This window comes from Pagrus major, chromosome 10 (genome assembly GCF_040436345.1).
Source record: "Pagrus major chromosome 10, Pma_NU_1.0".
Lineage (NCBI taxonomy): Eukaryota > Metazoa > Chordata > Actinopteri > Spariformes > Sparidae > Pagrus > Pagrus major.
This window is the reverse complement of record NC_133224.1, coordinates 1,533,736-1,557,558: the sequence shown is the minus strand read 5'-3', so window position 1 is coordinate 1,557,558 and position 23,823 is coordinate 1,533,736. Positions and strand designations below refer to the sequence as shown.

The window sequence follows — 23,823 nt, the reverse complement described above, 5'->3', positions numbered from 1 at the left end:
CGTTCAACTTAACTTTGTTTTTCATAATTGAATAGAAAATTAAAAATTGAATGTATTAATTTAATTTAATCAGACTAAGTCATTTAAAATTATTCAACAGTAAAGAAAACAATTGCATTAAATGTGACACTTTACATTGAACTTGTGTAATAAAATTAGATTAACATGTAATTAAAATACATAAATAAGTCACAGTTCTCAGCAAATTATTTTTGGTGAGAGTGTAAAGGTATATTTCTACTACAATAAGTCAACACATAGGTGATTTGAATTGAGATCACTTTAATATTAAAGTTCTGTTTATGTCTGAAAACACATTGCAAAGAATAATAAATGTTTTGTTTTTGACAAACACTTTGTATGCAGTATATATTAAATATAAATACTTTAATAGTCAAAGACAAATTATAGGAACAGGTCTTAAGACAATTCACAATTAACATTTATGAAATTGGTCAATAGTTTATGTTGTAACAATATAGGTCAATATTTTTTTGTATTGGTATGAACATAAGTGTTTTGTTGTGTTATATAGCCCTTTCATGCATGAATAACTAAATCACAAAGTACCCAATTCTTTCATGTTTGTTTTGACTATTAAACAATTAACAGGACATCAGGACAGCTTTTTTCAATATTGTTAAACAAGTAAAATATCACTACAATGAGGTTTTTCAAGACTGTTTAACACTTAAAATATCACTACAATAACTTTTTTCAATATGTGTTATCTTGAAGGAATTACATCACGCATCAGTGGCATGAAAAGTGATTCAGGAATAACTGTTAAATCCTTTCATTCTGAGAAAACCAGGCAGGTAAAAACTATTTTTCAAAAAAGTAAGTTATGAACATTTAAGCCTTAAATATCATGTACACAAAACATTTTTCTTAAAGTTTTTTTCTACAACTAAAAATACATCTATCCACCTGCAGTGGAAGTTACGCTCCAAAGGGCCACTATTTAGAAAAATGGGTCTATATTTACATACAATTAAATCTGTAGACTGTTTAATTAAACTATTCCAGGGTAAATAATATCACATTTTTAAATAAAATGCACAAAATAAGGATTGGACAAATGCATTTTTAGTCACAGAAGAAAGACAATCAGAAAAGTTCCACATTTCTAACATCTCTTATTTAGTTGAAAAATATTGATGTCTGGCACCTGGTGATTGAGACATGCTTCTCCAACTTAAAGAGTTTGAACTAAAATCACACCACAAACCAGAGTAGCTGAAGTGAACATTGAATCTTTATTCATTGAGCAGAGGTCAGTCATTTCTCCATACAGAGTTGAACACTGTTGAAACATCAGGTCGTTCCAACAACACTGATCAGATAATCCTCACAAAGAGGTCAGTGACATTTACATGAGCAAGAATCAACACAAACACCCACGGGGACAAACTGACACTGTTTGACATGATTTTGAAATCTCAGAATGATTTACGAACAGATCAACAGTCTGAAGGTCTGAAACCACCTTTGATTTTTGGCCTCCAACATGTCCTGTTTTTTGCGCCTGTTGCCTGTTTTGTAAGCACATTTTCTTGGGGTTTAAATAGATACTGTGTCTAAAGGTGTGTATAGATCATTTCTTTGTATGTCCTATTAAAAAGCGGCAGATCGGATAAACATCCTGACAGTTTTCAGGCTGTAATTAGCTGTTTTATACGTCACCCAAACAACTCCGTTTTCAATCTCATATGGTGAGTTTTTCTCCGGGTCGTACGTGCCTTTATAATACATCCCATTCAAGTTAGCTGACTGGCAGTTGTTGTACCACCACCCACCCCCGTACATCTCTGCACAATTCTCCTCCCACTTGTCATTGTCTTTGTCAAAAGTGCTGAATTTCATCCCGTTGTGCGACAGGTAAGATGCCATATCAGACTTAGGCATCACCAGAGCGTCCCCGGCATCCCCGGTGTACCCGGACACATGCAGCGGGTACCCCTCCTCCTCTGAGCCAACCCGGATTATGTACTCAGCACTAGCTACGCCCCCTTCCCAATCCTCCAGCTCCACCTTTAGCATGGTCTCACCCTGATTGGTCAACAGGTGGAGGTTCTGGTTGCCCAACCAGAGCTCCCCCTTGCCCTTTGCGTCGACTGAGCCGAACCCGGTGCGATATTCGGCCCAGGTGCGGTTAAAGCTAAGCGCCCCGGTCTCTCTTTGCTGGACTAACAACCACCCACCCATAAGCCCCTCCTGCTGGCAGTAAACCTCCACTACCTGTGTGGAGCCGGTGCCGCCAGGTCTGATGTTAAACAGGCCGTTTGTTTCCCCTTTCAGATGGTTCTGGTAGGCTTCGACACAATCTGCAAACAGAGAGGGGCACACCGCAAACCGCGAGTTAGCTTGGACCACCTTGGCTCGGCTAGCTTAAATTGACTGCTAAATGATGAAAGTGCTAACGGTCTCTTTCCCTAATTAACCCCCGTCAATCTGCATCCAGAGAATCAGCACGACTTTTTGGCACATAGAAAAATGGCTGGCGCTACTAATGAGGACAAAAAGATCATGTGCTCTGGGATGTTTCTGGGTATATCAGATATTTCTGAGTTTTGTCCAAAATTTATCTGGGTGCTTCTACCATCTGCAGTTCCTGAACCTGAGTTGTAAGCGTGCTTTACCTCAGTTTAACTGCTAAAACCAGCTTTTACTCAACCCATTTTTGTCAATCTGCATTTGAAATTTTGTGGGTGCAAAAGAACTTCGCATAGTCTTTAGTTTCTATTCACAATGACAGCAAAGTCCTCAGTGATTATCTAATACATCATAGTGAATGTGAAAATCTTTAAGCTTGAGTGACAAACAATAACAATTACTATGTTCACTTCATTTTTTGGTACATAGGGCTAGCTAGCAAGCTAGCTGATGCTAAAGCATGCTGTCTAGCTGACTGCGCTGTAGTGGCCCCTACAGATTTTACTCCACGTCTGATGTTTCGGTACCTTTTCCTATATAATCTGCCTGCCGCTCGACACGCCTGGTCTTCACACTCCGGGCGTGGAAATCTGGAACGTCATCTTCTGCATTGTCCGTCATAAACCCGCCGAGGTCAATCCCATCAACGGCAAAAGGGTCCCCAAACCCAGTTTTGGCATCTCCTAAGATGCTTCCCTTGGCACCACCGCTGTGGCTGAGGGTTGGGAAGAAGGAGCTCATCCCTCCCTTGGTACTGTCTGCCAGAGCCTGACACTCGGGGCCTCCCTCATACACCTCCTCCACTCTCTCCACTGGCCCGTCCTTGGTGTGGACGACGGTCCTCCTGGTGCTCTTGGTGCAGCTGACGGTTTGTGTTGACATGTGGGTCGTACCGGAGCTGCTGTGGCCTGGAAGCCCTCCACCTGTACCGAACGAATCGCTGCTGCCTCCGTGCTCAGTGATGGAGGGGGAGGAGAAGGAAGAGGAGGAGGACGAGGAGGATGATGAGAATGTAGGTGAAGAGTAGGAAGTACCATGGACCTTGGAGATGGTTGCCGGGGATGAACTGGAGCCTTCCTCCCCAAGGACCAACTGGACCATAGGCACCTGGGGACGAAAAGGATGAATAACTTGAGCATGAGTGGTCATGGTTCTAGAAAAGGTGGGGTGTTTTTGTGTGAATTATAGATTATGGACAGCTCTTCCTTAAGATAAGCTGGAGTGTTTTCTTGCAAAGAGCAAAACCTGTCATACCATAAGTGAAATAATGTGATATCATATCTTTGCCTTCTACTACCAAGGGATGGCGGGACGACCAGGAGAGGTAGCCTCAGTAGCAAACCATTAGCTAGGTGAAGCTGCGATGTGGAGTACACCAGGTAGTGGACCCCCAAAGCTTTGAGCACAATGCCAGTTGATTGGCATCTTTGAATCTCTTGGTTATTTTGAGATATGGCGTTATAAATCCAAAATGGTGGCAGGATACAGAGATGCACCAAGATCCAATAATAACTAAAGAATACAACACTTTGATTTGGGGACGGTCTACTTTCACTTCAGGACGGTATTGAAAAAGTCTGAAACCGTCAGAAGTGTTGAGTTACAAACCAACACATTGTAGGTTTTGTTTTTTTTCATGGGATTTGTTTGCGGTGTCCTTCGCGAACCAACATAACGTGTCACTCACGTCATTGAACACGTCTTCTCTCCGCTGTGCTGCCACAGATCCGGTTGTGTCCTTGGACTTGTAGATGCTGTCCACGATCTGGTCCTGCAGCGGCCGGCTCTTCATCACGTACAGCGTCTTCACGGACTCTGCTCTGCTCTGAGCCGACTGGGAGTCCAGCTGGTTAACCTGGGAAACAGACAGAAACAGAGTGGCTTCTCACTAAAAGACAATACAAAGCCTGATTTTGGGCACCAGCACTATCAAAATGATTTGTTACGATGTTTGGTGTTTTCAGTTTTACTTTTGCTGGTACATAATGAGACTATATGGTGATATGTCATAAGTGTTGTCTTTTCCTGGTTTTAAAGGCTGCATTACAGTAAAGTGATGTCATTTTCTGAACTTACCAGCCTGTTCTACTTGTTCAATTACTTGTCTTTACCCACTCAGTCATTATATCCACATAACAGATGATAATTGATCAGAAACCTCATCGCGTTAGCATTTTGTAAATATGCCTTACCTGTTTGTCCAGTTCCACGTAGCTCTCGTGGTCCACCTGGAACTCGGAGTAGCCTTGGCAGGATCCTTTGCAGGAACGGAGCTTAATATCGATATCAACCTGACAGGAGACAAAGAGTCGGAAATGAGCTCCATCGAGTTTAAATTCTCAAAGTAAACAGACCAAGTCGGACTACAACTGTGTTAAAAATCTGTGCTAACAAATCAAAGTTGAGACGTCTGCCCGACAAAAGCAAAATGCAGTGGCTCACCTACATATTTAGTACAAACTGACATTTTAATGTCTGTTTTACTGAAAACAAAATATGATAAAGAGAAAAATATAATTCCTGTGAAAACAGCTTCTTTAATTTGTGATTCCTAAAAAAGCAGAGCCAAAAAACTAAAATCTGTTAACTCCACATTGAATGTGTGTAGACAAACAGCTACATCAAGTAACGCTAGCTTAAAAGCTAACCTAAGCTAAAGCTACATCTGTATATCGTTTTTTAGGACCGTGTAAAATTCAATTGTATTCAGTTTAAGTTACTCAACATTACTGAATGACTGCTAAACCCAACAATGATGGATATTAATAAATGTAAACATGTATTCTCGTCGTGTCTCCGTACCTCCAGCCTCTGCATCTCCACCACCTGGTCTTTGACTCGATCCTTCAGGGCGGCCAGGATCCTCAGCTGGCGGTCGATCTTGATCTTCATGTCTGTGATCCTCTGGCGCAGATTCTGGGCCAAGTCGTAGTAGTTGGTGTTGTGACCTGGTGGAGGAAGAGAGCGTGAATCTTAACCCTAACCCAGACCGACTGACACCTGGCAAACACTCACACTTCGACCAGAGTTTGGTGTTAAATTCTGCGTCAACTTTAACACCAACATAAATCTAAAAACGTCTCCTTGTTCAGTTAAAGTTGAACTCACCAGCATCGGTGGTGAGTTTGTCTTTCAGGTAGTCGTAGGTCTGTTTGGTAGCCAGGTCGGCGGAGCGCTGCTTGGCCGTGTTCTGATCCAGGAGGCTGCGGATCTTCTCGATCCTCTTCAGCAGACTGTGGTCGTATTTGTTCATCAGACCCTCGATCCTGCAGCCCGACGGGCATTTAGGGCCCTGAAGAGATGGAAAGGGGATATTCCTCATTACTTACAGCTCAAAAGAAAACTTTAACTTTAAATAATTTGTGTTTCCACAAGAGAGAAGAGCATGAGGATGAAATCTGAGCTCAGGAAATTTTACATCATCAATGTGAAAGAGTAAAGATGGACTCGTACCCATTCGTCAGTTGTGCAGAAAGGCCACTCCCTCTGAGAGGCACATTTCTCACTTCTGGTGCCCTGCTCCACTGGACGAGCTCCTCTCGGGTCGACAGACTCAAAACAGACAGAGAGTGCAGATGTTTACGGACCAGTAGAAAAATACTTAATGTTTTTATTTTAGTATTTGTCTCTAATGTAGTTTAAGATACCATGAGCAAAATAAAAATATAAAAAAATATTACAATTTCATTTGACAGGGATTCTCTAACAAAAGACAAACACTTATTCAATCCTAAAGTCATACTTGACTAAAAGTGAAGATATCATGTTAAAATATTACTTTGGTAAAACTCAAAGCCACCCAAACAAATAGTACTTGAGTAAAAGTATCTCATATTAAGTGTACCTAAACATCAAAAATGTAAAAAGTCATGTATCTGTTGAACAATTATCAGATCTGAAAATAAGAATTTTTCTAATCATGAAGACGTTAAAATAATCTAACATTTTGCTCCTTTGTCTCTGAAGCAGAGTGCAATCTGCAAAGTAACTATGACTGAAGTTCTCAAATAAATGAAGCGGGGTAAAAAGTACAATATTTGCCTGTAAAATGATGTGAAGTTGAAGTACAAAGTAGTGGAAAATAGAACTAAACAAGTGAAGTACAAAGTACCTCAAAATTGTACTCAAGTACAGTACTTCAGTCAATGTCCAATTATATGTTTGGGAGAACCAGTTTGTAAATCTTAACGTATTAAAGATCGTCGGTGACGTGAGACTCACCATTTGTGAAGCCACACCGATGATAAAACAGAAGAGTAGACCGAGTCGCTGCATCTTTGTTTCTGTTGTTGTTCCTCTGTGTGAAGACGAGTCGCTGAATGCTGCTTCAGCGCGGCCGTCGGATCATTTGAACCCTCGGTGACTCATCAGGACACGTCTGCTCGGTCCGATCAGTGTTGAGTGACCTCAGCTGATCTATGTGGAGGCTGTTTGTCGTACCGTGTGTGTCTTTGTGCAAATGTACACAAACACAGCGACAGTTCAGTTCAGACTCAAGTGATGACTAACTGATGAGTGAAAGACAGTAAAGACAAAAACATAACAGCAAATACAATTGTTACGGCCCTGCATGTGTTGTATGTGCCTTGTCTCCTTTTTTTTGGTCTCCCTCTCCTGCTCAGTCGCTCTCCGGCCCCGGATCAGGCTCCTCCCTTGACTCCCAGGCCAGTGGCAGGTTCTGATTGGTGCGGCTCCGTCCGGTGCAGGTGCGCCAATCCGAGGTCGACAATCAGGGACTGGAGTTTTCAACGATCTGTCGGCTTGTCAGTCGGGGCGACTGATCCCGGTGGTCAGCTCGCCTCACTTTGTTTGGACAGTTGTGTGCAGTATTGTGGACTGTGGTTTGTGTCGGGGGTACTGGGCCAGAGTAAGTACATTTGCTACGGCGACTGCATACATTAGACGGTTTCCTGTGTTAGTTGTCAACAGTATTAGGGGTGCTGTTCACTTTGTATTTCTGTTTATCGCCATTACCAGACGAGGTCGGGGTGGGTTTTATTTTCATTGTTTGTCTTGTTAAATTGACAGAACTCTGGAATCGGAGTCTCTTTTGGTTATAATTATTTGTTGATTTGAGCAGCATCCACTGGCCTTTTTCCCCCTTTTAGCGTCCTCTGTTTTTGGTATTGTTCTCCTTTGATAAACTTTGGCGAATAAATGATTTATATTCCAACCTTAACATCTGGTTTTATGTTGCTTCCTTTTCCCTAACGAGCTGGGTTGTAACACAATGCATAAAATAAGGATTGCACAAATGCATTTTCAGTCCACAGTTCCACATTTCTAACATCTCTTATTTAGTTGAAAAATATTGATAGATTTTTACCCGTCTGGTTTTCTGAGAATCAAGGATACTTCTCTCTTCCCTCCGCAATTTTAAATTTCTGATGCCATATCTCAAAATAACGAAGAAATACAAAAATAATATTAAAATCTGAATTATGCACAAGGCTTTGGGGGTCTGGCACCTGGTGATTGAGACATGCTACTCCAACTTAGATAGTTAAATATTGCTTCCAAATATCTGCCCACCACCACACGTTAAAGAGTTTGAACTAAAATAACACCACAAACCAGAGTAGCTGAAGTGAACATTGAATCTTTATTCGTTGAGCAGAGGTCAGTCATTTCTCCATACAGAGTTGAACACTGTTGAAACATCAGGTCGTTCCAACAACACTGATCAGAAAATCCTCACAAAGAGGTCAGTGACATTTACATGAGCAAAAATCAACACAAACACCCACGGGGACAAACTGACACTGTTTGACATGATTTTGAAATCTCAGAATGATTTACGAACAGATCAACAGTCTGAAGGTCTGAAACCACCTTTGATTTTTGGCCTCTAACATGTCCTGTTTTTTGCGCCTGTTGCCTGTTTTGTAAGCACATTTTCTTGGGGTTTAAATAGATACTGTGTCTAAAGGTGTGTATTGATCATTTCTTTATATGTCCTATTAAAAAGCGGCAGATCGGATAAACATCCTGACAGTTTTCAGGCTGTAATTAGCCGTTTTATACGTCACCCAAACAACTCCGTTTTCAATCTCATATGGTGAGTTTTTCTCCGGGTCGTACGTGCCTTTATAATACATCCCATTCAAGTTAGCTGACTGGCAGTTGTTGTACCACCACCCACCCCCGTACATCTCTGCACAATTCTCCTCCCACTTGTCATTGTCTTTGTCAAAAGTGCTGAATTTCATCCCGTTGTGCGACAGGTAAGATGCCATATCAGACTTAGGCATCACCAGAGCGTCCCCGGCATCCCCGGTGTACCCCGACACATGCAGCGGGTACCCCTCCTCCTCTGAGCCAACCTGGATTATGTACTCAGCACTAGCTACACCCCCTTCCCAATCCTCCAGCTCCACCTTTAGCATGGTCTCACCCTGATTGGTCAACAGGTGGAGGTTCTGGTTGCCCAACCAGAGCTCCCCCTTGCCCTTTGCGTCGACTGAGCCGAACCCGGTGCGATATTCGGCCCAGGTGCGGTTAAAGCTAAGCGCGCCAGTCTCTCTTTGCTGGACTAACAACCACCCACCCATAAGCCCCTCCTGCTGGCAGTAAACCTCCACTACCTGTGTGGAGCCGGTGCCACCGGGTCTGATGTTAAACAGGCCGTTTGTTTCCCCTTTCAGATGGTTCTGGTAGGCTTCGACACAATCTGCAAACAGAGAGGGGCACACCGCAAACCGCGAGTTAGCTTGGACCACCTTGGCTCGGCTAGCTTAAATTGACTGCTAAATGATGAAAGTGCTAACGGTCTCTTTCCCTAATTAACCCCCGTCAATCTGCATCCAGAGAATCAGCACGACTTTTTGGCACATAGAAATATGGCTGGCGCTACTAATGAGGACAAAAAGATCATGTGCTCTGGGATATTTCTGGGTATATCAGATATTTCTGAGTTTTGTCCAAGATTTATCTGCGTGCTTCTACCATCTGCAGTTCCTGAACCTGAGTTGTAAGCGTGCTTCACCTCAGTTTAACTGCTAAAACCAGCTTTTACTCAACCCATTTTTGTCAATCTGCATTTGAAATTTTGTGGGTGCAAAAGAACTTCGCATAGTCTTTAGTTTCTATTCACAATGACAGCAAAGTCCTCAGTGATTATCTAATACATCATAGTGAATGTGAAAATCTTTAAGCTTGAGTAACAAACAATAACAATTACTATGTTCACTTCATTTTTTGGTACAAAGGGCTAGCTAGCAAGCTAGCTGACGCTAAAGCATGCTGTCTAGCTGACTGCGCTGTAGTGGCCCCTACAGATTTTACTCCACGTCTGATGTTTCGGTACCTTTTCCTATATAATCTGCCTGCCGCTCGACACGCCTGGTCTTCACACTCCGGGCGTGGAAATCTGGAACGTCTTCTTCTGCATTGTCCGTCATAAACCCGCCGAGGTCAATCCCATCAACGGCAAAAGGGTCCCCAAACCCAGTTTTGGCATCTCCTAAGATGCTTCCCTTGGCACCACCGGTGTGGCTGAGGGTTGGGAAGAAGGAGCTCATCCCTCCCTTGGTACTGTCTGCCAGGGCCTGACACTCGGGGCCTCCCTCATACACCTCCTCCACTCTCTCCACCGGCCCGTCCTTGGTGTGGACGACGATCCTCCTGGTGCTTTTGGTGCAACTGATGGTTTGTGTGGACATGTGGGTCGTACCGGAGCTGCTGTGGCCTGGAAGCCCTCCACCTGTACCGAACAAAACGCCGCTGCCTCCGTGCTCAGTGATGGAGGGGGAGGAGGAGGAGGAGGAGGAGGAGGAGGAGGAGGACGAGGAGGACGAGGAGGAGGACGAGGAGGACGAGGAGGATGATGGGAATGTAGGTGAAGAGTAGGAAGTACCATGGACCTTGGAGATGGTTGCCGGGGATGAACTGGAGCCTTCCTCCCCAAGGACCAACTGGACCATAGGCACCTGGGGACGAAAAGGATGAATAACTTGAGCATGAGTGGTCATGGTTCATGAACTGGAGTGTTTTCTTGCAAAGAGCAAAACCTGTCATACCATAAGCGAAATAATGTGATATCATATCTTTGCCTTCTACTACCAAGGGATGACGGGACGACCAGGAGAGGTAGCCTCAGTAGCAAACCATTAGCTAAGTGAAGCTGCGATGTGGAGTACACCAGGTAGTGGACCCCCAAAGCTTTGAGCACAATGCCAGTTGATTGGCATCTTTGAATCTCTTGGTTATTTTGAGATATGGCGTTATAAATCCAAAATGGTGGCAGGATACAGAGATGCACCAAGATCCAATAATAACTAAAGAATACAACACTTTGATTTGGGGACGGTCTACTTTCACTTCAGGACGGTATTGAAAAAGTCTGAAACCGTCAGAAGTGTTGAGTTACAAACCAACACATTGTAGGTTTTGTTTTTTTTCATGGGATTTGTTTGCGGTGTCCTTCGCGAACCAACATAACGTGTCACTCACGTCATTGAACACGTCTTCTCTCCGCTGTGCTGCCACAGATCCGGTTGTGTCCTTGGACTTGTAGATGCTGTCCACGATCTGGTCCTGCAGCGGCCGGCTCTTCATCACGTACAGCGTCTTCACGGACTCTGCTCTGCTCTGAGCCGACTGGGAGTCCAGCTGGTTAATCTGGGAAACAGACAGAAACAGAGTGGCTTCTCACTAAAAGACAATACAAAGCCTGATTTTGGGCACCAGCACTATCAAAATGATTTGTTACGATGTTTGGTGTTTTCAGTTTTACTTTTGCTGGTACATAATGAGACTATATGGTGATATGTCATAAGTGTTGTCTTTTCCTGGTTTTAAAGGCTGCATTACAGTAAAGTGATGTCATTTTCTGAACTTACCAGCCTGTTCTACTTGTTCAATTACTTTACCCACTCAGTCATTATATCCACATAACAGATGATAATTGATCAGAAACCTCATCGCGTTAGCATTTTGTAAATATGCCTTACCTGTTTGTCCAGTTCCACGTAGCTCTCGTGGTCCACCTGGAACTCGGAGTAGCCTTGGCAGGATCCTTTGCAGGAACGGAGCTTAATATCGATATCAACCTGACAGAAGACAAAGAGTCGGAAATGAGCTCCATCGAGTTTAAATTCTCAAAGTAAACAGACCAAGTCGACTACAACACATTCAGTGAATATTAATAAATGTAAACATGTCTTCTCGTCGTGTCTCCGTACCTCCAGCCTCTGCATCTCCACCACCTGGTCTTTGACTCGATCCTTCAGGGCGGCCAGGATCCTCAGCTGGCGGTCGATCTTGATCTTCATGTCTGTGATCCTCTGGCGCAGATTCTGGGCCAAGTCGTAGTAGTTGGTGTTGTGACCTGGTGGAGGAAGAGAGCGTGAATCTTAACCCTAACCCAGACCGACTGACACCTGGCAAACACTCAGACTTCGACCAGAGTTTGGTGTTAAATTCTGCGTCAACTTTAACACCAACATAAATCTAAAAACGTCTCCTTGTTCAGTTAAAGTTGAACTCACCAGCATCGGTGGTGAGTTTGTCTTTCAGGTAGTCGTAGGTCTGTTTGGTAGCCAGGTCGGCGGAGCGCTGCTTGGCCGTGTTCTGATCCAGGAGGCTGCGGATCTTCTCGATCCTCTTCAGCAGACTGTGGTCGTATTTGTTCATCAGACCCTCGATCCTGCAGCCCGACGGGCATTTAGGGCCCTGAAGAGATGGAAAGGGGATATTCCTCATTACTTACAGCTCAAAAGAAAACTTTAACTTTAAATAATTTGTGTTTCCACAAGAGAGAAGAGCATGAGGATGAAATCTGAGCTCAGGAAATTTTACGTCATCAATGTGAAAGAGTAAAGATGGACTCGTACCCATTCGTCAGTTGTGCAGAAAGGCCACTCCCTCTGAGAGGCACATTTCTCACTTCTGGTGCCCTGCTCCACTGGACGAGCTCCTCTCGGGTCGACAGCCTCAAAACAGACAGAGAGTGCAGATGTTTACGGACCAGTAGAAAAATACTTAATGTTTTTATTTCAGTATTCATCTCTAATGTAGTTTAAGATACCATGAGCAAAATAAAAATATAAAAAAATATTACAATTTCATGTGACAGGGATTCTGTAACAAAAGACAAACACTTATTCAATCCTAAAGTCATACTTGACTAAAAGTGAAGATATCATGTTAAAATATTACTTTGGTAAAACTCAAAGCCACCCAAACAAATAGTACTTGAGTAAAAGTATCTCATATTAAGTGTACCTAAACATCAAAAATGTAAAAAGTCATGTATCTGTTGAACAATTATCAGATCTGAAAATAAGCATTTTTCTAATCATGAAGACGATAAAATAATCTAACATTTTGCTCCTTTGTCTCTGAAGCAGAGTGCAATCTGCAAAGTAACTATGACTGAAGTTCTCAAATAAATGAAGCGGAGTAAAAAGTGCAATATTTGCCTGTAAAATGATGTGAAGTTGAAGTACAAAGTAGCAGAAAATAGAACTAAACAAGTGAAGTACAAAGTACCTCAAAATTGTACTCAAGTACAGTACTTCAGTCAATATCCAATTATATGTTTGGGAGAACCAGTTTGTAAATCTTAACGTATTAAAGATCGTCGGTGTCGTGAGACTCACCACTGAAGCCACACCGATGATAAAACAGAAGAGTAGACCGAGTCGCTGCATCTTTGTTTCTGTCGTTGTTCCTCTGTGTGAAGACGAGTCGCTGAATGCTGCTTCAGCGCGGCCGTCGGATCATTTGAACCCTCGGTGACTCATCAGGACACGTCTGCTCGGTCCAATCAGTGTTGAGTAACCTCAGCTGATCGATGTGGAGGCTGTTTGTTGTACCGTGTGTGTCTTTGTGAAAATGTACACAAACACAGCTCCAGGACTTCCCGGCATTTGATCGAGAATGTTTTCTCACAGCAAACAGTGACAAACAGAACCAACAGTTACAGTTATGATCCAGTAATGACTCAAGCGATGACTAACTGATGAGGGAAAGAAAAACATTACAGCAACGACTCATTAAAGTCAGTTTTGTTGTCTGAACATTCTATGGAAACGTTTTGTGTCTTTAATTTATGTTTTATTTCAATCTCTGTATGTTTTTTTTCTGTTAAATGCAATTAATTGTATCACTGTGTTTTATTAAAGTGTCATTCCATGAAAACTCACACAGAAAGAAGAACTGTTCCAAGATCATGTCATGGATTTAAAAAATAAATGAATTAATAAATTAATGGGACCTTGTAAAATCCCGTGTCTATACTTTTTTGTGATTTTTTTTAAGTTTGGGCTAAAGTCGTCACTTCAGTGATTCTTTGTTTGTGTACTCTCAGCATAATCAACTGCTTATTTTTCACTGGATCAGGCTGAAATTAACAATATCAGAGATATTAATGAATATTTTTTTTATTTTTACCAGAACATAGAATCTTTCATTTTCAAACATTAACATCTTTGCTAGTTTTCACTTTATTGACTCAAATGTCGAGTTTGTGTCATATTAATGGAGCTCTGTCACATTTATAAGTGACACAGATGTTGTTGAATATAACATCAGAGCTGAAAAAACACACTTTTTAAATATATTTTGACTGTAAATTCTCCCGAGAAGGATTATAAAAGTCCTTGAAAACTTCTTGTTTGAGTGTTGATATTCTTTGAAGACATATAAGACAAACAAAGATGTTATATTACGTCATTTCATAGATTTTTTAATTTTGTAGCAGATTTTTTGATTGTTTAATTTTGTTTGATGACAGACGTCTACTTTTTCTACATGATTATTACCACGAAGACGTTTCAGTAGTGTTTATTAAACTCAAACTTTAATTTCAATTCATTTCAATTCTCCAATAATCACGACTTTAATCCTTAATAAAACTTAAGTGTTAACCCATAATTTCATCTGATTTTCTCTAAGAACAGAATATTAAAACATCACTTTGAGTCACTTCCAGGCAATCGTAGCAACCTTGTGATGATCGGACCTCTGACCCAGTTCTTCCTCCATCACTCAGCGGTGTCCACAGTTCAGGTGTGACGAGCTGGAGATCACTGAGGAGAATGCAGCAACAGCACCACCTGCTGGAGACATGTGACTGATGATCAGTTTTCAGATTGTTTATTATTTATTAGACTTTCTAAATAAGGTCACGTTACTTAAACTTATATACTAATTGGCAATAATTAGGCCTGTCACGATAACAAATTTTGCTGGACGATAAATTGTCCTAGAAATTATTGCGATAAACGATAATATTGTCGCTTTGAGACCATTTTTCAACTAATATAATGATAATGGCATAATAATGCAACTACACCCTTTCAAAGATCAATAAACCTTTATTTCTAAAGAATATTTAACATTGGAATGTGAAAAAGACATTTTAAATATCCAAAATAAATAAAGATGGAGGCTGTGGCCAAAGCAATTGAGCCATGGCCAGCCACGGTTCCTTACTGCAGCAACAATGTTAGCACCATTGTCTGTGGTGATGTGGAGGCGTGACGGTACACGTGATGATGATGACGTATGTGTTTTTTTCCAAGGTGTTTCCCCGGTGTCCTCCTGTTAATCTAAACATGTACCAGCTGTCTGTTTATAATCATATGGATGCTGTTATAATGTGTTGTGATTGAGATCCTGACCCACCAAACATCCTGGAAAGTGACAAAGTTACGTTTTTCTATAATTTACATAATTACATAATCGCCATCAGTAAACTGGACGCTGTCTGACTATTTCACTCGCGGGGTTCACTAAGTTCACTGAGTCTCGTCGGGAGGGCTGACCGTCACCATGACAACAGTAACTGACCGTCACCATGACAACAGTAGCCTAACTGACCGTCGCGCGACAAACACTTGGTGAGTTAAAGTTTTTTGCCGGGGACAGACGCTGTTTTTCGGGCAGAAATGTGACGAAGAGTCGGTCAGACCGGCAGGCTGACAGACACTTCTCCACGAATAACTGCGGTATTTTTTTCCTCATAAGTTGCCAAAGACACGACCAGTTACTACGTTCCTGTTGTTTGGTCCTGTAACGTTGCTTTGTGGGACATTTATTTTTATTTTGTTGAGTGAAGGATCTGTAGAGTTATCAGACACCAACACCTTCAGATCGACACGCCCTCGCTCCGCGCCGCCGGCTCGGTTCGCCTCTGATACCTCCGGAGGTGCAGCGAAATTTCACCCGTCACCGCATCTGAAACTTTCACACAAAGGCGGATGCGGAGAATTGGCGCAGTATCCTCGCATGCAAACGGCTGCGTGAATGGGGCTAGTGACTGACAAGAGGGTTCTAGTGAGAGACACGAGGAAAACAAACAAGCATGCAAATGTTAATTATCGAGGCCGGCAAAATTATCGAGCTCATTTTAATTTATCGTATGATTAATTGATTTATTGATTATCGTGACAGGCCTAGCAATAATGTAGATAATAAAGGAACTTGCATGTCACAAGATGAGTTGGAGGAGATGAACCGTGTGAACGGATCAGCAGGAGGACGGTGTTTGATTTTCATTTAGAGAGGAGGGAACGCACAGAAACTACTTTTCATCTTGTTCTTGAAGTATAACTGAAATCATCTGTTTTGCTGATTAACTTTGTCGAACATGCTGACAGAAGACGCCTCCTTGTAACTCGACCTCCAGCTCCATATAAAAAAGTCCAAAATCTCAGAGTCTCTAATCCTTCTTGTTGTGTGTGAGCCGGTGGTGTGTGAGGTGCTGCAGCAGCCTGAAGCCCTTCTTACAGAGCTCGCACTCAAACGGCTTCTCTCCGGTGTGGATGCGCAGGTGCTTGGTGAGGTTACTCGTGTGGTTGAACTGCTTCCCGCACTCCTTACAGACGTAGGGTTTCTCTCCGGTGTGGATCAGCTGGTGCCTCTTCAGCGTTGCAGTCTGGGTAAAGCACTTGCCGCACTGGGAGCAGCGGTGCGGTTTCTCCGCCGTCTCTTGGCACTCGTGATCGGTCAGCTTGGCGAGCTTGTCGAACTTCTGCCCACACAGGGAGCAGCGCGGCGGTTTCTCCTCGTGAGCAGACTGGTGCACCTTCAGCCCTGATGGATGGGAGTAGCCTTTCCCGCACTTGTCGCACTTGTACGGTTTCTCCCCCGTGTGGAGGCGCTCGTGGATGAGACAGTGATGCACGAGCCGGAAGCTCTTGCCGCAGTGTGAGCAGCTGTATGGTTTCTCTCCGCTGTGTATCATCTGGTGCTTCTTTAGGTTGGTCCTCATGCTGAAGGCTTTGGGGCACTGGGGGCATTTGAAGGGTTTCTCTCCTGAGTGGGTGTACTGGTGCGTCACCAGAGACATCTGGACTCTAAACGTCTTCGGACAGAACTTGCACTGATACGGTTTCTCCCCCGTGTGGACGCGCTCGTGCTGCTTGAGTTTGGCTTGGTGCTTGAAGCTTTTGTTACAGTGGCTGCAGCTGTGTGGTCTCTCTTTAGAGTGACTCAGCATGTGTTTCTTCAGGTCTCCTCTCCTGGCACAAGTCTTGCCACAGTGGTCGCATTTATATGGTTTCTCCCCTGTGTGGATCAGCTGGTGCTCCTTCAGACTGCCCTGTCTCCCAAACTGCCTCCCACACACCTCGCAGCTGTACGCTTTCTCCCGCGTATGGGTGAGGAGGTGCTGTCGGAGGGTGTGCAACAAGTAGAATTTTTTATCGCAGCGCTCGCAGGCATGACTTCTCTCTCGTGGAGCCTCTGCTGATGTTTCGGTTCCCTCCTGATTTTCCCCGTTCTCCGTGTGGACGCGGACATGCAGTCTTAAGCAGTGTTTCGTCCGAAACGTCCGGCTGCATTTGTTGCATGAATGAGTCTCCTGCTCTGTCGGTTCTGATCCTGATTCTTGCTGGTTCCGGCTGCAGTGATGCCGCTGGTGTCTGATGACGTTGCCTCTCCTCGAGAAGGATTTCCCACAATGCTCACAGTGGTGACTCCGGGTTTTGGCTTCCTGCTGGTTCTTCTCTGTTCTGTTTTCATCTGTCGAGGGCACAAAAGACGAGAGAAACAGAGAAATACATGATTAAGCTTCTGTTCAGGATGATTCAGTAACACTGAGCTGAGACGTTTGTTTTCTTTAGGAAGCCGGAGAAGAGCGAAATTAAGAGATGGAAATCAGAATCTGTAGGTCTCTAGAAAATTGCTACTGATGCTTCTGTTAATCAGCTGATCAAAACAAAATTAATCTCATCTATTTTGATGAATCGCTTCGGAATTGTTTTTCATCCAAAAATGGAATAAATTCATCTATTAAAGCTTTTAAAAAGTCTATATTGTTTCTTTTTCTGTGACAGTTAATCCAACAACTTTTCAAACAAAGGCTCAAGGAACAGTTGATGGTATGAAAGGATTAGAGCCGCTGTAAAGAAGAAGAAAAAAACGTCATCGTTAGTCGACCTGAGTGAAAGCAAACAGACGTCTGATGCCAGATGATGTTTTCATTAATTGATTGATGAAAATTTGAGGTCTGAGCGGAGCAACAACTGTTGCTGTCATTCTGGACAAACTACAAACCCAAAGATCTTTCTATTGAAGAATCATGCACCATCATGCCTTTTTAATATCATTTAAGAATAATAATTAACTTTTACCTCCACCTGCAGACTCCGCTTCTTCCTCTTCCTCAGCTTCATGTTGCTCTGATGTGGTGACGACATCTGAAGGGCTGCTTTGTGATTGGTCAGCTTCCTCTGAATTACCGTGCGTGGCTGTTTTGACGGACTCATATTGTTCGTGGTCGTCTTCCCCCATGTGACTCGGATGCAGTTCAGTCATTTCTTTGGTTTTAGTTTTGTCGTCACACTCCCACGCCCCCGTTTCTTCTTTAGACAAACTGGTTTCTGCTTCAGCGTCGGGCTGCCGGTCCAGCTTCAGGATTATCTGCTGCTCCTCCTCTTTCAACTCGAGCTTGAAGCCGGCGTATTCTGCTGCCGGATCGACCGTCTGCCCGTTCAGTTCTGTCTTCATGCAGTCCACCAGGCAGGCAGACGGCTGCTTCAGAGCCACGACTGAGGGGCCGACTGATGAGTCTGAAGGCAAGACGGGTCGATTCAGAAACAGCGTCACATGCAAGATAAGATCTAAATAATCCCAAAATTCTGGTTCCAGATTTTGGAGGGATTAACTCCCAAACACTATATTTATTGTTACTTGTGGTATTAAAATCTCTTGTTTGGTAATCGATTCAATCCTTTTTAAAGCTACAATACCTCAACATTCACTGGTTCAAACAGGAGTAATGGGTCAAAGAATACATAGAGAAAGATTCAAGGTGACTTCCAGATGAAATAAACTTAATAAGACAGTATTTTTACTTCTCTTTGAGCATAGAGAGTATAAAATGCATGTTTTTGTCATTTATTCCATGATGAATATCTGGTTTATGACGTTGAGACGTACAGTGTCAACATAATCATGCCAACACCAGCTGCAGGTGATAAACTTTCTATGCACCAAAGTAAAACCCGTTCTCCGTCCCTGACAGCTGCAGGAGGTGACCGTGTGACGTTGTGTCTCTGGAGGGATTCTCACGTCAGCCGCTCACCTTCTGGCTCCAGCCTCTCAGCTGGTCTCAGGTCTGCCGGCGTCTTCAAACAGTCCACCAGGTAGACCGACAGCCGCCGGGAGCCCAGCAGAGACGGACGGCTGGAGGACGCCATCACCTCTGCAGAAAAACAGACCCCAAAGACACAGAGCTGTCAAAAATAAACCGTCTCTGAATGATTGTGGCAAAATAATGATTCTCTGAACAGATTTATTCATTTCACTTTCTTACAAGGTGAAATATGTAAGAGTTTTGATTATAAAACAAACAAACATAACTTCACTAAAATCAAGAGAATGTGAAGGATTAACAGGTTAAACACCAACACTTCCCACACAGCTCCCAGTGCAGACTGCTAGCTGCACGGCTAACTCAGCTAACTAGCCAATAGCAGCAGTTAGCGGTTAATCTGGTCACAGGCTGCCCCGACTTTCTTCAGTATGAATCCCGCAGCTTTAACTTTATAAACTGTTTTTATCTTTTAACTTTATCTTTGCTTCACTTTATCAAATACATGTTTAAAAGTGCTACCAAGAGGTTTATTATAATAATCCGATGAAACTCTCATAATGCTCATCTACCTATGAGGCTAACGTTAGCTTAGCTTGCGTTAGTGCACAAGCTGCTGTTCACCATCGCATTGACAAACTCTGTCCCGGTTTAAACGATTCATCCTCGGGTGAAAGCGAAACTGTGGCTGCAAACAAATTAAAGTATCATCACTTTAACTCACCACACGGAGCTAAACCCAGTGTTTTCCAGGATTAACGTCTCAGCCGAACTGCTGCTGGTGTCTTTTCGCGCTGTAGCTATAAAACTACTCTTCCGATGTTGTAATAATGTGATATCTGCGGCTGAAACACTAACAAACTGGTTGAAAACTGAACGAAACGCACCAAAGAAGCTCCATGTTTGTTGTCTTCCGGGTTTATTTGAAGAACGGGGCTGTCGACCAATGAGCAACAAGAAACCGAACAGGAGGCGGGTTCTTTTAGAAAGCTGGCGCCAATCCTGGCTTGCCGTTGTTACCGGGGAACGGCACCTCGCTGAGGACAAAATCAGACCATACGCGTTTTCTTCTATAGTCTTTAAAGCTTTAATTTCACTGCGTGTCGATGTAATATAATACAATAATATTAAATAGTGTAATATTATATAATATCATATAAACTTATTTAATGTAATGTAATGCAAGGAAAAGTCAAAAGTTGAATAATTAAATAAATAAATACCTCAAAACAATGTGACAATACACACATAAAATACTCTCATCTAAATATGGATCATAGACATGCAAACACAAACAATAGGAGTAAAATAAACAAGACAAATGTGCTACATAAAATCCTCTCTTGCAGCTCTTCTCTAAGCACCACTAGATGGCACCACATGATCAGTTTTTGTCCTTGTACAGCCTCCATCACTGTACATCCTCTTTACAGTAGGGTTGATTCAAACTAAAGGTTTGCAATGATTTGAAAAAATAAACAGTTTATCTTCGTGTGAGACACGGAAACGCACCAAACAGAAGAATAATGTGAGTGCAGATTGTAAACCTGCAGGAATCTGTTGTGAAGCATCAACACACGACAGAGTCCAGATAAAGAAGCTCGAAATAGATTCTGAGCCTCTGAAAGAAAAAACTCCTCAGGCCGATAAAAGATAAAGATTTGAACAATCGATATATAACAGTCCAAGATGACGCACACACACACACACACACACACACACACACACACACGAACACACACAAAGCCACAGGCTGAGTCCTTTGATAATTTGCTCTTTTGAAGACGGACATATTTGAAGTCCCTTTGAAGTGACTTTTACTAATGTTGTTCGTTTGCGAGCCTCAATTAACTGACTCCCTCATTTTAAATTCAAAGACTCGTCTCTGTTCATATATAATGAATTCATATATGAGCCGGAGCAGGCCAGGCAGGAGGAAGTGAGCAGCCACATCAATACGTCTTTAATCCACCGAGCAAACATCGCTGCAGGGCTGCAGGCACGCCGGCCTGAAAGACGGCATTTGAGCTTATTTGATATTTTCTGGATACAAACAATAAAAACCCATAGAATTACTCTTTCAAATGAGCGTGTAGGAGCAGTAAACCCTTCAAAAACCTGGTAAGTAGAGCAGCTCTTTCTAACCTGGGGGGTCGGGACTCTGCAATACTGGGAATACTGAAAGAAAGAAATGCAAAAAAGTTATTTTTTGGACTTTGTTCTATTCTTTGCGTCTTTACTTTCTCTTGTTTTACCATTTCAGACCTCTGAAAGTTATTCAAATGAAACAATGCGAGAGAAAAATATTATTCATGCAACCTATCGCAAGGGATTGCAAGGAGACGTTGCTGCATATTAAAGGGTCACAAGCATAACAATGTTGGGAATAAATGAATTACACTAAATCCAGAGAGAGAGCAAAGCAAAAAAAAAGTGTTAATTTTTCTCAGGGTTTACATCCACAGAGGGAACAGTAACTGTTGCATGTGAGAGCATGAATGTATTTTTGTTATTGGTGTGAGGGATGAAATTTACCCTACGAGGCAGCTGGACTCTCGGGATCACAGGTATGTAAAGAGGTTAGCATGGATGCTGCCATAGCTGCAGTGTTATCAGAGCTGGACAACATTTCTTCATGAAAAAGAAGAGCAAAGATCAGCACTGAAGGCTTTTCTTGATGGAAAAGATGTTTTCCCAAGCGGCTTCGGCAAGAGTTTGTTGAAACACCTTTTACTTCCAAGATGGATTTGTGAAACAAACCCTCTGGCGTGTCAAGGTCAGAGAAACCCAAAAAAGCCTTCAAAGGTCTTGTTTCGTCAGACCAAAACCCTAAAACATGCAGTTTACAGTGATATCAAACAGAGGAAAGAAGATTTTTGCTGGTCATATCACAGCAATCGCTAGGATTTATAACACTTCTGTCATGAGTGAGTCGTGTTGCTAAAAATGAGCTGGTTGTTTTGTGGCAGAGAACACGTAGAAGAAGCGTATGACCTCTGGATGTCTTCTTCTGTACCTGTCTCTGTAAAAGACACCTGTCAAACTTTGTGTAACACTCTCTCTCTCGGGGTGCATTTCACTCTAACATCTGGTCGATCACTTCCTGTGAGGAGAACATTTCCCTGCAGTGTAAACACCAGACACCAAAATCTCACTTTGGCAAACTCTGCATATCTCCTGTGTCTCAATTAGAGGGGACGATGTTTCAGTCAAAGCCCCAGTTCTAGATGTTTTAAAACATGTTGGAAGCTCCACATCACCTCCTTTTTACATTTTAAACAAACAGATTCACTCAGCCAGTTGGCCGAGGTACAAAAACTTCAGTGAATCCTTGAATTCCCCACGTACGGTGGCTGTGGTGGAACATGGTGGCACTAAAACTACATATTTTAACATCATTAACATCTGCTGAAGTAGATCAATACTTTTAGATGAATCTATGTTTTATCAGTGCAAAGAACGAGTTTGTCATTATGAGCCTCCGTTTGTTTTCAGAGTTGGAGGTGGAATATTTGGAGGCGGATCAATCAAACAGTTGTGGTGTTTGACGTTTGCAAACGGAGACGTCTAAGCTTCCAAGTTTTGATTTTTGTGATTTTTGAGTGATACCTGATCTACTCTGGTATTTTTCTGCCCCCGAGTTGTCTAGAGTATGAATTCAGGTGGCATATTCTTTAATATTGCACGGAGAGCGTCTTGTAGCTTCTCTGTATGTAAGTTTGGACAAAAGGTTTAGATTTAGATTAGATTGACGGGATGTTTTCGCAGCCTGTACAACACAGGAACACACAGATGTGCTGTTCGCTATTTAGCTACAATCTGATTTTTTTTCTCCCCTGGTACAAGAGTACAAATCCAATCTTGATGGACTGTTTAAACCAATTAAAATGTGTATTCCCTCAGTATGTACAACTGATTGAAATATTTCTACTATTTGCACATTTACATTGAACTACACATCGCTTCTTGTGCAGTCAGCTCGCGCTTTAAACAAGTTTTTGAAACCCGTTTTATTCAGTCCGGACCAAAAACATACTGATCGATAATGAGCACACACTCTTCAAAGCAGAGACGCTTGAAGTCGGTTATTAGTATTCATAGTCTGTAAGCTGTTTATAGAGGTGCAACATTTTGACCTCAATTTCATGCTTTCCCCTGTGAACGTTACCGCACACACATACACGCTCTCATCACCCGTTGCCCTGTGAGATTACAGGTTTACATCCCCCTCCTCTATCATCAAACCCTTTTACAAGTTAATGCTTCAGGTACACACACACACACACACACACACACAGAAAACTGGCAGGTCAGTATTTGCACACAAATTGCCTCTCTGTGGTTTGTGTGTTTTGGTGAAACTCAGGAGGATTCCAGTGAGCTGAGTCTTTATTTGATGAGACACCGACGTGTTTGCAGGAAAATAACGTCTCTGCAGGAAAAACCTCTTTTGGCCTCAGATCATGTAGAGAGGAGCTTAAAGGTTTCCCCTCCTCCATCCCTGTCTTACCCTCCTTCATGTGATTTGGCTAGTGGTGACACTACCTCGCCTCTCTGCCACCTTATGTCTTTGCAAGATGAAACTACTAAATTAGTAGTTCTTGGATCCATAGCACCAGTCAAAAGCAACATCAGGCACTTAAGTGGTGCTGCACACTTGTATGGCCTGTCAAACAGAGTGGTAATGTCCACAGAACCCACTATTTAAGAACCATTTCAAAACGCTTAACCAGATGGATAGAAAGTTAAACTAAGAAAAATGGTGTCTCCTTAGTGGTTCTTCAGCAGTTTTTGTGGCGGTTGAGGTGCTATAAAGCTCTGCTGCTGATCAAAGAAGAGTTGGC

The 23,823-nt window shown here is 42.7% G+C and overlaps 3 protein-coding genes across 3 annotated transcripts; all 3 read right to left on the bottom strand.

Moving 5' to 3' along the window:
* Positions 1 to 1,240: 1,240 nt before the first annotated feature.
* LOC141003918 (fibrinogen alpha chain-like) lies at positions 1,241 to 6,954 on the bottom strand. Its single transcript, XM_073475398.1, has 8 exons — positions 6,658 to 6,954; positions 5,890 to 5,988; positions 5,545 to 5,728; positions 5,239 to 5,384; positions 4,629 to 4,727; positions 4,124 to 4,291; positions 2,964 to 3,543; positions 1,241 to 2,327 (listed from the first exon to the last, which is right to left on the bottom strand). Exons 1-8 carry the CDS (start codon positions 6,709 to 6,711, stop codon positions 1,618 to 1,620), a joined length of 2,040 nt encoding a protein of 679 aa, XP_073331499.1. The 5' UTR covers positions 6,712 to 6,954; the 3' UTR covers positions 1,241 to 1,617.
* A 1,065-nt stretch (positions 6,955 to 8,019) lies between these two features.
* Positions 8,020 to 13,202, bottom strand: LOC141003917 (fibrinogen alpha chain-like). Its single transcript, XM_073475397.1, has 8 exons — positions 13,038 to 13,202; positions 12,270 to 12,368; positions 11,925 to 12,108; positions 11,619 to 11,764; positions 11,388 to 11,486; positions 10,888 to 11,055; positions 9,743 to 10,364; positions 8,020 to 9,106 (listed from the first exon to the last, which is right to left on the bottom strand). The coding sequence occupies exons 1-8, from the start codon at positions 13,086 to 13,088 to the stop codon at positions 8,397 to 8,399; spliced, it is 2,079 nt and encodes a 692-aa protein (XP_073331498.1). The 5' UTR covers positions 13,089 to 13,202; the 3' UTR covers positions 8,020 to 8,396.
* A 1,015-nt stretch (positions 13,203 to 14,217) lies between these two features.
* LOC141003919 (uncharacterized) lies at positions 14,218 to 19,872 on the bottom strand. The gene is made up of 5 exons (XM_073475399.1): positions 19,704 to 19,872; positions 18,971 to 19,090; positions 18,018 to 18,455; positions 15,869 to 17,406; positions 14,218 to 14,495 (listed from the first exon to the last, which is right to left on the bottom strand). The coding sequence occupies exons 2-4, from the start codon at positions 19,083 to 19,085 to the stop codon at positions 16,103 to 16,105; spliced, it is 1,857 nt and encodes a 618-aa protein (XP_073331500.1). The 5' UTR covers positions 19,086 to 19,090; positions 19,704 to 19,872; the 3' UTR covers positions 14,218 to 14,495; positions 15,869 to 16,102.
* Positions 19,873 to 23,823: the final 3,951 nt, after the last annotated feature.